General features: G+C 45.7%; 1 protein-coding gene across 1 annotated transcript; it reads left to right on the top strand.

The window, feature by feature from the left end:
* Positions 1 to 243: 243 nt before the first annotated feature.
* On the top strand, positions 244 to 1,033 carry LOC118575884 (uncharacterized protein C17orf107-like). Its single transcript, XM_036176253.1, has 2 exons — positions 244 to 616; positions 731 to 1,033. The coding sequence occupies exons 1-2, from the start codon at positions 551 to 553 to the stop codon at positions 1,031 to 1,033; spliced, it is 369 nt and encodes a 122-aa protein (XP_036032146.1). The 5' UTR covers positions 244 to 550.
* The last annotated feature ends 11,785 nt before the right edge of the window (positions 1,034 to 12,818 follow it).

Raw genomic sequence — 12,818 nt, 5'->3', positions numbered from 1 at the left:
GCTGCAGTCCACTGCTACAGCCATTTCCAAATGTTCCTGTCATCTTCTTGCTAGACTTTAAAGTCCTGATAAAGCTTGGAGGCTTTTTCAGGATGAGCTCCTCTGCTCGGAGCAGAATGCCCACAGACGAGGCACGCCTCGCGGGCGGGGCAGCTCGGGGAGCCTCTGGGGGTGAGCTCCAGCCCAGGAGGCGTGGCAGTAGCTCCAATAATGTCTGTGACCAGGGCAGAGGTAAGGCCAAGCCCGCCTCCCACCCTGGGCTGTCCTTTCCTCAACCAGCGCTTACTTGTCTCAGCCGAGGGGATGTGGCGTGAGTGGTCGGCGTCCGCAAAGACACGTTGAGCACGATGACGCAATTCATAACAATGAGCGTGGCAACCACCATGACGAAAATGAGATACCTGAGATACCCAAAAGGCATGATGTCACAGCTAGCTGCCCTCTACCTCACAAACACCTCTGCACAAGTGGTGGGGTTCCTCCCCTTACTAACCCTGCACCACCACGCCAGAATTGTCCCCGCCCCTCTGCACCTACCATCTGTTCGGACATGAAGGGGACTCCCAGCAACTTGGACACCCTGCTGTGGGTCTACCACTTCCACAGCTCCACCGAGGTGAGAGTATGAGAATGGCCACCCAAAGGCGGAGACATCTGGAGACATCTCCAGCGCCTGGGGATGTGGCCCTTTCCCTGTGACTAGACCACTCCACTCCCCCTGCTTCTCCAGGTGGCCCTACAGCCCCCGCTTCTATCTTCCCTGGAACTTGCTGTGGCTGCAGCTCAGGAATATCTGGTGCAAAGGTTCAGAGAACTTAAGTCCCAGGAGTCCCTGGAATCCGATCAGCCGCCTGCCCAGAAGGCCACCTTAGGGCTGGTGCTAAGAGAAGCTGCAGCCAGCATCATGAGCTTTGGCGCCACCTTGTTAGAGGTGCAGCTCTGGGGGGTTGAGGGATGGGAAGAAAAGGGGGAGTGCATGGAGGACCAGCTGCCACCATTATTTACCCAGGGACTCTTGAGGAATGAGGAATAAGAGAGTTAGAAATTGAGGGGAGAGAAACACGGGGAAAATGCAGGATAGACTCGGGTGGGCCTGGATCCTTATCCAAATAGGCTCAGAACTTTACTCCAAAGGTCTTTTTCTAACAATGCCAAGGGGTGGAGCAAAAGACCTGCCCTTTGCTAATTACAGCCAAGTGTAGACCCTTACAAACACCAGGTACCCAGGCCCATGATCCAATCAACCTCCCATGCACTCCTGCTGGGTACAGCCACTAGGAAATCTCATGGTCTCCAACACGTCTCTGTTCTTTAGATTTTAAAAGAAAAAACTTTTGATGCAACCCCATCAAACTTAAAAACTAACAGGTTAACATAATTATAACATAAATATTACTATACATAGTTACAATTCTCTCAATCTTATAATAAAGCAAACTCTTAATCCTACAAACCTAAACTAAACCTACAAACCAGCATTCAAAAACAATTTCTAAATAGAACTATACAAAACGTAACAATTCACTCAAGCAACACGAAAATATTTTTAAATTAAATATACTAAGGAATATTAACACTCCTCTTTTCTTTAAAAAAACTTCTCTATTTAAACAGTTCCATTTTTTCATAAGCCATCACCATTGCTAGAGTCTATAAAATGCATAAGTAATTCAAACTTTCCCATGTTATGAAATCTCTACTGTCCATCTTAAGTTCAAAAGGAGTTCTGGTACCATTCCTATAAGTTCCTTTGAGCACTGGTAGACAGGGACTGACTTGTCAGCTGCCCTTAAGTCTGGTACAGCTGTCAGAATCCTGATGACTCTGAAGCAAACAGTTCCAAATACAAAACGTCCCATAACCAAGACCTTTCAGTTCAAGCAAGTCTCTCTGAAACTTCAGCTTCCAGCCGCTGCTGCCCTTTGCAATCTGTAGCCTTCCATGACCGGTCTGCTCCTGGACCAGGCTAGAGAGCTTCACCTCACAGCCATGCCTGCTCAAGCTCCTTCAGCTGCCATGAGCTGAATCTGTGGCCTTCCCACAGCAACTCTGGCTTTGGGGAGCAAAACCCATCACCTGCATCGTTGACAGTCCAAGCGCCCAGCAAAGCAGGTCCCGGAATACTCAGCAAGCTGTCCTAGGGTATGCAGTCCCTTGGTATCAGACAAATGCAGCCTCAGGGCAACTCCATGATTGCAGTCACATCCTGCTGCTGGAAGCTAGGGCTGCACTCAGTATCCACAGTTCCTGCAGAGCCTCAGGCCAGCTGTTCAGTTTGGAGTGCGGATCTCACCTCCACAGCTTCCTGCTCTCCAGCGCCTCCTAGCGGCGGGTCGGACACTGACACCATTCTGCTCTCAGCCTGCAGAAGCAGTCTGGACTGTCTTCTCTTCACCTCTGCTCTGCTGGCTCTTCACATTTCCCGCAGCTTGCCATCACTGCTGGGCTTTCCCAGCTGCTGATCACCGCCCTTTGCCTTTCTCGTGGCTTAGTGTGTCCGCTTCTCACCGTGGTTCTTCATTGAAAGGCTGCAGGCCCTCAGCACTAGTGCCGGCTCTGCTTTCATTGGCTCTTAGCATCTGCTGCTTGAGAAGCTAGGATGCTTTATGAGTTTCTGCAGTGGACACTACTTTCTGCTGCTACTTTCTGAAGCTGGCAGTCTCTAGAACTGCGTCTTGTTGACTTTTGGCTTTTGGAACTGCCAAGTTTGGTATAGATGCTGTTCTCTGTGTCTCAGGTTGGGAAATTACTTTTTTATTAAGTCTTCTTCATAGCCTTAAACCTAAAGCCTATATATTCTAAACCTACATTTCTCTGACTTATTTTTCAAATACCAAACTTAGCAAACATTTAAAAGAGCTATATTACTTCTTATTCTTAACTAGCTTCCATTAGAAGAATCGCTTAGCAGAGTCTCTGTAGGGCTACCCTCAGCCTCTACTTATGAACCTTATCTAAGTTTTATTTAAGCCTAACAACAAACTTACATTCTCTAGGACTACCTTAGCAAATATCTTATATCCTTCTTATTTAAATTTATGTTTACAACACGGTCATTTATTACTACGTCTTTACTTCTTACAAGCTTATAAACACATGTTTAAAGAAATTCTATAGATCTACTTGACAAACTTATATTACATAATTTAGCAAACACCTAAAGATTTCTTAACACTTAGAAGTGATTTAGAAAAGATATCTAGGGGAGATTTTTTAACTATTATCACTTTACATATAACAGAACTAATTCAACACTAAAGCAAACATCTAATAAAGATTTTTTAGGCAAAATTATTAATAAGACCAGAATTACAGAAATAATTCCTTTTATTAATTTTTGTTTGTTTGTTTGTTTTGTTTTTATTCTGAGAAAGGGTTTCTCTGTGTAGCTTTGGAACCTGTCCTGGAACTCGCTCTGTAGACCAGGCTGGCTTCCAACTCACAGAGATCCACCTGACTCTGCCTCCCAAGTGCTGGGATTAAAGGCGTTCGCCACCACTGTGCAGCTAACACCTTTTTTTTTTTTTTTTTTTAAGATATGGTCTCACTAAATAGCTCTGGCTGAACTTGTACTCAAGAGATCCATCTGTTTCTGCCCCCTGAGTAATGATATTAAATAAAAGTGTACACCTCCACACCTGGCTGTTCCCACATCTTTTGGCTAAACATCTTAACATCTTTCTCTAAGTGCCTCCCACATTATTAGAATTTTTAGGGTTTGGGATATAGTTCTGTGGTAAAGTAGTTGCCTAAGATAGGAACCCTGGGTTTTCAGCTCTGAATAAAAAATGGAATATTTTCTTTTTGTGGTACTAGGGATCCAATTTTTGCCTCAAGTATGCTAGGCAAGTGCTCTACTGTTGAGCTTTATTTCTGGAGCTAAGAAGTAGAAGTTGTCTTTTTGTTTGTCTGAGACAGGGTCTTTCTGTGTAGCTCTGGACCCTGAATGGTTTGGAACTATATGGATTAGGCTAGCCTTAAACTCACAGGCCTGACTCTGCCTTTCAAGGGCTGGGATTAAAGGTGTGTACCACCATGCCTGGCCTAAAAAATAATTTTTCCACATAATAAATGTGAGTACATATTTATTTTTCAAAATATATATTCTGAAGTTTTACAAGTACATGTAAAAAAATTTTTTTAATGTCAGGAAATGGAAGCTATGAATTAAAAGCTTGGATTCAGAGCTGAATAAAACCAGCATAACTGCTTTTAATAAATTGGATAAAATGACTTACACAATCATTTGATCTTGGCTGGGTCAGTATGAAAGTCCTTCTGAGCGTAGTGGTGATGTCATATGCTTTAATCCCAGCACTGGGGAGGCTGAAGCAGGTGGAGCTCTGTGAGTTCAAAGCCAGCCTAGGCTACCAAGTGAGTTCCAGGAATGGTGCAAATCTACACAGAGAAACCCTGTCTTGAAAAACAAAACAAACAAACAAACAAACAACAAACAAACAAACAAACAAAAAACAATCCTAGATTGAAAAAAAGGGAAATTCAAGAGCAGCCTTGGCTACCTTAACTAGAGCTAATCTCTAAAATGAGAAAAAAATGAGAGAGAAGCACTCAGCAGTCCCTTTGGGAATCTGAGCACAACCAAGGAGTCTCCAGTCCCAGAGCAAAAGGGTTTCCTCTCTAGAAACTTACAAAAAGAAAACAGGCTGGAGCCAGGAGGTGGTGGTACATTCCTTTCATCCCAGCATTCAGGAGGCAGCGACAGGGGATCTCTGTGACTTCAAGGCCCACATGGGCTACAGAGTGAGCTCCAGGAAAGGTGCAAAGCTACACAGAGAAACCCTGTATCAAAAAACCAAAAAAAAAAAAAAAAAAAAAAAGTAGGAAAGAAAAAGAAAACAGGCTGGAGAGATGGCTCGGCCATTCAAAACTACTGGCTGCAGTTTCCTGGAGACTAAAGTGATTCATTCTGAAGGGGAGCTGATGAAGGCAGGAGATACACACCTCAAAAGAGCATTCAAGAAGTGCATGGAACTGACAGCTTTCGGTGTGTTTAACCCCCATGAAAAAACAGAAACCATGCCGCTTAGAAGTGGGTTTAATGGGGGCTGGAAAGATGGCTCATGGTTAGGAGCACTGCCTGCTCTTCCAGAGGTCCTCAGTTCAACTCCCAGCAACCACATGGTGGCTCACAAACATCTCTAGTGGGATCTGATGCCCTCTTCTGGCATAAAGTTGTACATGCAGATAAAATACTTACACAGATACATAATAAAATCTTTTTAAAAAAGAAGGAGATTTTGACAAACCAAGACACCATGACAGATGCTCCTTAAGCTGTAGACAGGAGACAAGTGTGCAGTTTTCATACGCTGTATCTCATGCTGCTTTGGAGTTTCATGATGGCAACTGTCACCGAGTTCCCTGTGCTCCACTAAGCAACTCCTTCCCCATATTCCTTAAAGGAAACAAGAAATACTGGCTGCCCTTCCAGAGGGCCTGGCTTCAATCCCCAGCACCCACTTCCTTCCTTCCTTCCTTCCTTTCTTTCTTTCTTTCTTTCTTTCTTTCTTTCATGTGAAAGCAAAGAGCCTTTATTTCAGCTCAAGCTTGCACTCTGTCCATCTAAGGCAACTGTGAGAGCAGAGAGTGCTGAGCCCAGGCAGGGTGGATTTTTATCATAGTAGAGGTTGGGGGTGACGGGATTTCCAGAGTTCAGACCCTGACTGGCTGACATTTGTCTAGGGGTGTCTTGGCAAAGGGGAATTGGCCACACCCACTCTCAACTCACAACTCCCAATTCCAGGAGCTCTCACACCCTCTCAGAGACAGGCATGCACATGGTTCACAGATATGTATGCAGGTCAAATAAACACAACAGAAGTGTATAAAGAAAAAATCCTTGGGACTTCCTCAGTACAGGAACATGTTGTGAAGGATATCTCACTTCAATTTCTCACTTCAGGTCAGAGGACTGACACAAGGTGATGTAACGGGAAGGGGGGTCTCATGTAGGCAGAAACTGGACGACATATTCATGGGAACAGCCAGGGCATCACAACTTGGGTTCAGAGAACAAGATGGAGATGGTGAGACTCAGGGTGTAATGTGAGGACTCAGATAAGCCTCAAAGGCAGGGAAGTAAGGGTTCAGTTAGAAAAACTTCTAAGAAATCCTAGTCAGCAAGCAGGGCATGCAGACATGCACCTGTAACCCCAGCACTTGAGAAGTGAAGGCAGGAGGGTGCATAGTTCAAGGCCAGCCTGGCTTATATCAGACCCTGTCTCAACAGAACAGAACAAATAACCAACCATAGTTAGCAAAGCAGTGTGAGGTGGGACTCAAATAACAATGGGTACAAGAGGCAATTACAAATGATGTGTTACAGCCTCATGTGTTTAATATGCTCACCACCCATACTGACTATTTATGCTACTCATATTGAAGGTAGGTGATGCCAGGAGCCGAGGTAGAGGCCTTTAATCCCAGCACTCAGGAGGTAGGTGCTGGCACATCTCTGAGCTCAAGGCCAGCCTGGTCTACCTGGCAACAGCCAGGCCAGACAGAGCTACATAATAAGACCCTGCCTAACAAACAAGCAAAGAAACAAACTAACAAACTAACTAACTAAGTGTAAATGTGAAAGCTGGCAGCTTCCTACAATGTTAATCATGCATTTCCCTACAGGGTTGCTCACAAGCACCTGTGACTCCAGTTCCAGGGGATCCTCCACCCCCTTCTGGCCTCTGCAGGCACTGCATACATGTGGTGTACAGACATTCAGGTAAACACTAAGACACATAAAATAAAAAGAAGTAAAATCAAAAAAGAAGAAGAAATTAACAGTAGAGTCTACATAAATGAAGGATATCTCTGTCAATGAGTTACCTTCATATTATAAAGATGTCCATTCTCCCTAAGGTAATCTGAAAATAATTTTTGAAAGGAACTTGACTCATTTTAAAAATGTATAGAACAGTGAAAGGGTCCATGAACAGCTTTGTCAGTTTTGAAAAGGACCATAGGAGGGACTCAGCCTACCCGATGTCAGAACACATCACACAAAACACAGCAAACCCTCTAACAGCAGGAATGTGAGGTGCTGGGACCTGGAAGAACAAGGAGGGACCCAGAGCACCAAGATCTCAGGGCCTCAGTGGGAGAGGCAGTTATCAACCACAGTGAGAGCCATGGCCTCCACGGTGAGAAAAGCAAGCCAGGGGCTCCCACACCTCCCACCAGATACAAAGTAAACCCAGTGACTTAAAGGTTAAGAGAAAAGCAAAACTAACTCAAGAGACTGGAGGAGTCATTTGTGATTTGGGGGCGGGAACTTTGTCTGGTTTTGAAAAACAATGTATCAAAAGCACTGCTATGAAAAGGAAACACTGGACAGAAGGTGGTGGTACAGCATTTAACTCCAGGACTTTGGAGGCAGGGGAATCTCTGAATTTGAGGCCAGCATGGTCTACAGAGTGAGCTGCAGGACAGCCAGGGCTACACAGAGAAACCCTGACTGGAAAAACCAAAGGGGAGGAGGGGAGACAGGGAAGAGTTTATTCTGGGCTTAGAGAGATGGGTCAGCGGCTAAGAACGCTGACTGCTCTTCCAGAGGTCTTGAGTTCAATTCCAGGCATCTATGTAGTGGAATCTGATGCCCTCTTCTGACATGCAGGCACACACACACAAAGCTGGGTAGTAGTGGCACACTCCTTTAATCCCACAACATGCCGGGGGGCAGAAGCAGGGGGATCTCCTTTCCAGGCTAGCCTGGTCGATAGAGCTAGTTCCAGGACAGCCATGGCCATTACACAGACAAACTGTCGGGAAAAGACCAAAAACAAAAGAAAGAAACATGAGGGTGGGGGTATGGCCGGGAGACAGCTCAGCCAGTACATACAAGTCTGAACCCCTAGTTCAAGCCCACAATCCATGGTAAGGTTGAAGGAGAGAAATGTCCACAAAGTTGTTCTGGGACACCACATGTCTTCACTCACACCTAAAAAAAATATTTTTTTTCAACAAGTAACATTAAATCCAATGCGGTAGCTCACTTCTGTTTTAGTGGTTTCTCTAGAAACAACAGGCTTTGAAAAAAAGACCGTCAAATCCCACCTGAGCCGCTGATAACCAAGTACTGGGATCTCAACCTTGGAGGAGTCCCAGAGGACCTGTTTTTTACTGGTGGGGAGTAGGGGTGGGTAGGCAAGGGGTGGTAGTTACTCAGTCCACAAGGTGGGGGGCCTCAGTAGTCCCCACCTGGCACTGGAAGGCAGAAAGTTCCTGGAGAGCAGCTGGTCCCCGTTCCATAAATAAGGCTTAGAGTGCAGACTCTATCAGAGGAGGAATCAGCAGCAAAAACAGGAGTTTGGGCAAGGGGGACCCCAGCCAGAACAAGGCAAGAGAGGGAAAGTCCTTATGTCCTTCTGCACGCCCTCTTCTCCTGGACTGCTGCCTGAAGGTCAGTCCCCAGTCTCCGTGGCCTTCCCACATCAGTCAGGGCAGTCAGCACAGTTCTTCAGGGGAGGCTCCCTGCTCAGATGAGTCTAATCTGTGACTAACTGACACTGGAACCAGGGTGATGCAATCCTACTAAGGAGATTGGGACAGGAGGAGCCTCATGACCTTGAGACTAGTGTGTTCAAGGTCAGCCTAAACTAAATAGTGAGAATCTGTTAAAAACAAGCAAGATCAGACAGAGATGTGTTGGCAGATAGAGGACTCCGTGCACAAGCCTGAAGACCAGAGTCTGACCCCCAGAACTCCAGTGAAAAGCCAGAAGTGCTGCACACCCACTGTCCCAGCATCCTCATGGTCAAATGGGAGGCAGACAGAAGACACCCAGAGACTCCCGGGTGAGACTGTCTGGAGTACACAGCGCAGCAGCAGAAACCAGAGAGGCTGCTGTTATGCCCAGAGCGTGGGGACCCCCAAAAGACCACCACAGTGACCGGATCCCGCATGTAAAAGCAAAGAGCCTTTATTTCAAGCTCCAGAGCTTGGACCCTCTGTCTGTCCGACATAGTGGTGAGAGCAGAGAGCCCTGAGCTCAGGTGGGACAGAAGTTTATCATAGCAAAGGTTGGGGTGAGGGGATTTCCAGCGTCCAGGACCCCAGTTGGCTGACAGTAATCTAGGGGTATCTGTAAAACAAAAAATAGGTGTGTGCTAGACTCAAGGGCATCTGGCCACCTTATCTAATGGTTGGAATGTTTGGGATGCCAGGTTCTTCCTCACCCCAGGGTGGTTCCCCGTTGGTATCAGTCTAAGGCTTTTTCTGATTCTGGGTGTTGCCTGCCAGTAAGCCTATCAAAGAAACTGTGTCTAGGCCCCTAAGCCTGTCATGGCTGCTGTGTGGTCAAGCTATTTTGGGGCCCCTTCACACTGCCTCAGCCAGAGGACAAAGAAAATGAACTCCTGCGGGGCGGTGGTGGCGCACACCTGTAATCCCAGCACTCGGAAGGCAGAGTCAGGTGGATCTCTGTGAGTTCGAGGCAAGCCTGGTCTACAAAGCGAGTTCCAGGACAGCCTCCAAAGCTACAGAGTAACACTGTCTTGAAAAAACCAAATAAACAAATAAATAAAAAGAAAATCAACTCCCACACATGACTTCGACACATGGACTGTGAAACCCATGTATCTGCAAACACACTATCAACTAATTAAAAATAAAAAAGCTGGCATGGCCTTTAACCTCAGCACCCAGGAGGCAGAGATCTCCATGGTCAGCCTGGTCTACATAGTGAGTTCCAGGACAGGCAGGGTGTGGGTGGGGGAGGGGAGGGGGGAGGGGAGGCACAGAGAGGACAGAGCACAGGAGAGCAGAGGAGAGAGACCTGTGTCAAAACAACAACAACAACAACAAAAAACAACCTGAAAAGAGACAATAAAATTTCACTAGTTAGCTCAGGCTAACCTTGAACTCATTAGTCTCAAGGTGATAGAGATCTACCCATCTCAGTCTCCCTAGTAGGATTGTGTTACCATTGGTTCCAGTGTGAGTTAGTCAGAGATTAGACTCACCTCAGTAGGGAGCCTCCCTTGAAGAACTGTGCTGACTGCCTTGATTGATGTGGGAAGGCCTCGGAGACTGGGGACTGACCTTCATGCAGAAGTCCAGGTAAAGAAGGTGTACGGAAAGACATGAGGACATTCTGTCTCTTGCCTTTCTTCTTCTTTGTTTCCTTCTCTCTCTCTCTCTCTCTCTCTCTCTCTCTCTCTCTCTCTCTCTCTCTCCTTCCTTCCTTTCTTTTATTTTTTGAGACATAGTTTCTCTGTGTAACTACAACCCTGGCTGTCCTTGAACTAGCTCTATAAATCAGGCTGGCCTCAAACTCAGATCCATCTGCCTCCGCCTCCCAAGTGCTGGGATTAAAGGTGTGTGCCACCACTCTCTGGCTTTTTTTTTTTTTTTTTTTAATTTCTGTGTGTGTGTGTGTGTGTGTGTGTGTGTGTGTGTGTGTGTGTGTGTAGGTGGGGCAGGTCTGGATTTAATAAACAATTTTAGAAGCCTTTGTGAGAGCAGGGGCCCACACAACTTGGGAAACCCACACAGGTGGCAACATGGCTCCCAGGACTCCAGATGACCCCAGGCTGGATTTCTTCTGGCTTCTCTTAGCCACTGAGCACTGTGGCTTTGCTAATTAAGCACTCTCTAGTCTTTAATTAGCTGCATGTGGCCCTGGTTGGGCAGTCTGAGCTCTGTTCAATCCTGGGCAGGAGATCTCAGGACGGCGTCCCCTCTCCTCAGAATCACTTCTAGGTCCACAGGCTTAGTCCATTGTCATGATTGTTGGTTAAGGAGCAGCGCTTGTGGCTGGATGAGAGTGCGGGATGTATTAGTTATGAAAGGACCACGAACCATGGCTACCTTTCTAGAGCCTTATTGGGAGAGAGAAGGAGAAAGAAACAGATAGACCACACTGAGGAGGGAAAATACGGAAGGAACGAGAGAACACAGAGAGAGCATGCCTGCTTTTTAGGCTGAGATGCCATAGCAGGCTAGTGATGTAATTAAGGGCATAATCCTTACAATCACAGCAGCATTCATGGTGCTGGATCAATAGCTGAGAGTTACATCCTGGTCCTGGGGTGGGGGGTTGGGTGTGGAAAAAAGAGGATTTATTTTATTTTATATGTATGAATGTTTTGCCTGTATGTATGTATGTCTATGTGCCATGAGCCCATGGAAGTCAGAAGAACTGGAGTTACAAATGGTTGTGAGCCACCATGTGGGTGCTGGGAATTGATCTTAGGTCCTCTGCAACAGCAGTCAGTGCTCCTAACCACTGAGCCACACCCCAAATCCCATAGAGAGAGAATTTCTTAAATTTCATTTTATGTGTATGAATGTTTTTCCTAAAAGTATGTATATGCATCATGTGCCCAGAAAGGTCAGAAGAGGATATTGGATCCCCTGGAACTGGAGGTACAGACAGTTGTAAGCCATCATGTGGGTGCTAAGAGTTAAACTTGAGTCCTTTGCAAGAACAAATGTTCTGGTCCATTTCGTGTTGCTCCTGTGTACACATGTTTGGGGCTGACCACTTGGGTTGCAAACCAAATAGGGGGCTGATGAATGGAGAAAACTGATTCTCCCTCCCTCAGCAACCACAGGTTGTAGCTTTTCATCTAGAAGTGGGGCCTTGTAAAATTTCCCCCATCAACACTGGCATGTCAACTGGTATGGTCATCATGAAGGTCTTGTTTATGCCCTCTCTGACCCCCAGGGGGCACCAGACATGTATACATACAGGCAAACATACATATAAAAATGAAAAAACCTCAAAACAAGTCCCTAAATCCAACCCTAGCAACCATCACAAAAAAAACAACAACAGCAACAACAACAAAACCCTGAGTTATAATAAAAATGACGTTAGAAGAAGCAGAAAAAAGACAGATATAAAGTTGTGTGTGGTGGCAAATGTCTATAATCCTAGCACTTGAGACAGAGGCAGGAGGATTTTGAGTTTGAAGTCAGCCTCAGCTACAGAGCAAGACCCTGTTTCAAAAACAAAAAAGGGGTTTGGGGATTTAGATCAGTGGTAGAGTGCTTGCCTAGCAAGCACAAGGCCCTGGGTTCAGTCCTTAGCAATGACAAAAAACAAAACAATTCGATCCTCAGCTCCAAAACAAAAAAAAACAAAACAAAACAACAACAACAAAAAAAAACAAAAAACAAAAAACAACAACAACAACAACAAAAAAAAAACCAAACAGGGAAATAAACCCCCTACACAGAGAAAGCCAAGTGCCCTAGGGCAGGAACAGGGACTGTAGGAATTTATACAGTAACTAATCCAGCCCAGAGCAGAGCAAAGTGCAGTTTCCCTCCTGAACTTGACCCAGGGCAAAAGCCCACACAGAACAGCCTGCTGAGAGACTGCTCCTGAAGCTTCCAAAGAGATCCCAAGGGGGTCTGAGGTCACACCTTAATTAGAGACTTAGCCATGTAGACACCTGCTGGAAACATTCTACTTCACACATAGAGACCTATTCTGACTCAAGAACTGATTCCCCAAGCCTCCGTCCCTCCTTCTCCCTCTGTCTTTGTCCCTGTCTCTTTTAGATAGGGTCTTGACTTTTTGTCCAGGTTAGCCCCCAACTATTGGTCTCAATGATCTTTCTGCCCCAGACTCTGAAATGTTAGAAGTAGCTGGGTAGGATGGAACACACCTTCCCAGCCACATGCAAGGCAGAGGCAGGAAATATTATATCTTTCTCATGTCCTTGATGAAGTTGAAGACCAGATAGTTATACTTATAGTTTTCCTTCGCCATGATGAAAGGGTAAATTAGACAGGAAAATACTTTAGACTCACAAAAATAAAATATATGATAGAGTATTTTCTTTAATTTT

The sequence above is a fragment of the Onychomys torridus genome, unplaced genomic scaffold (assembly GCF_903995425.1).
Source record: "Onychomys torridus unplaced genomic scaffold, mOncTor1.1, whole genome shotgun sequence".
Classification (NCBI taxonomy): Eukaryota; Metazoa; Chordata; class Mammalia; order Rodentia; family Cricetidae; genus Onychomys; species Onychomys torridus.
Note: the sequence above shows the minus strand (reverse complement) of the source record. Positions and strands in the feature narration are given on the sequence as shown.

What these genes read in the sequence shown, in the direction of transcription:
- LOC118575884 (XM_036176253.1), top strand. Translation starts at nt 551, where the DNA reads ATGAAGGGGACTCCCAGCAACTTGGACACCCTGCTGTGGGTCTACCAC. An exon ending in ACTTCCACAGCTCCACCGAG is followed by an intron (nt 617 to 730) that starts GTGAGAGTATGA and finishes CTGCTTCTCCAG; the next exon opens with GTGGCCCTACAGCCCCCGCT.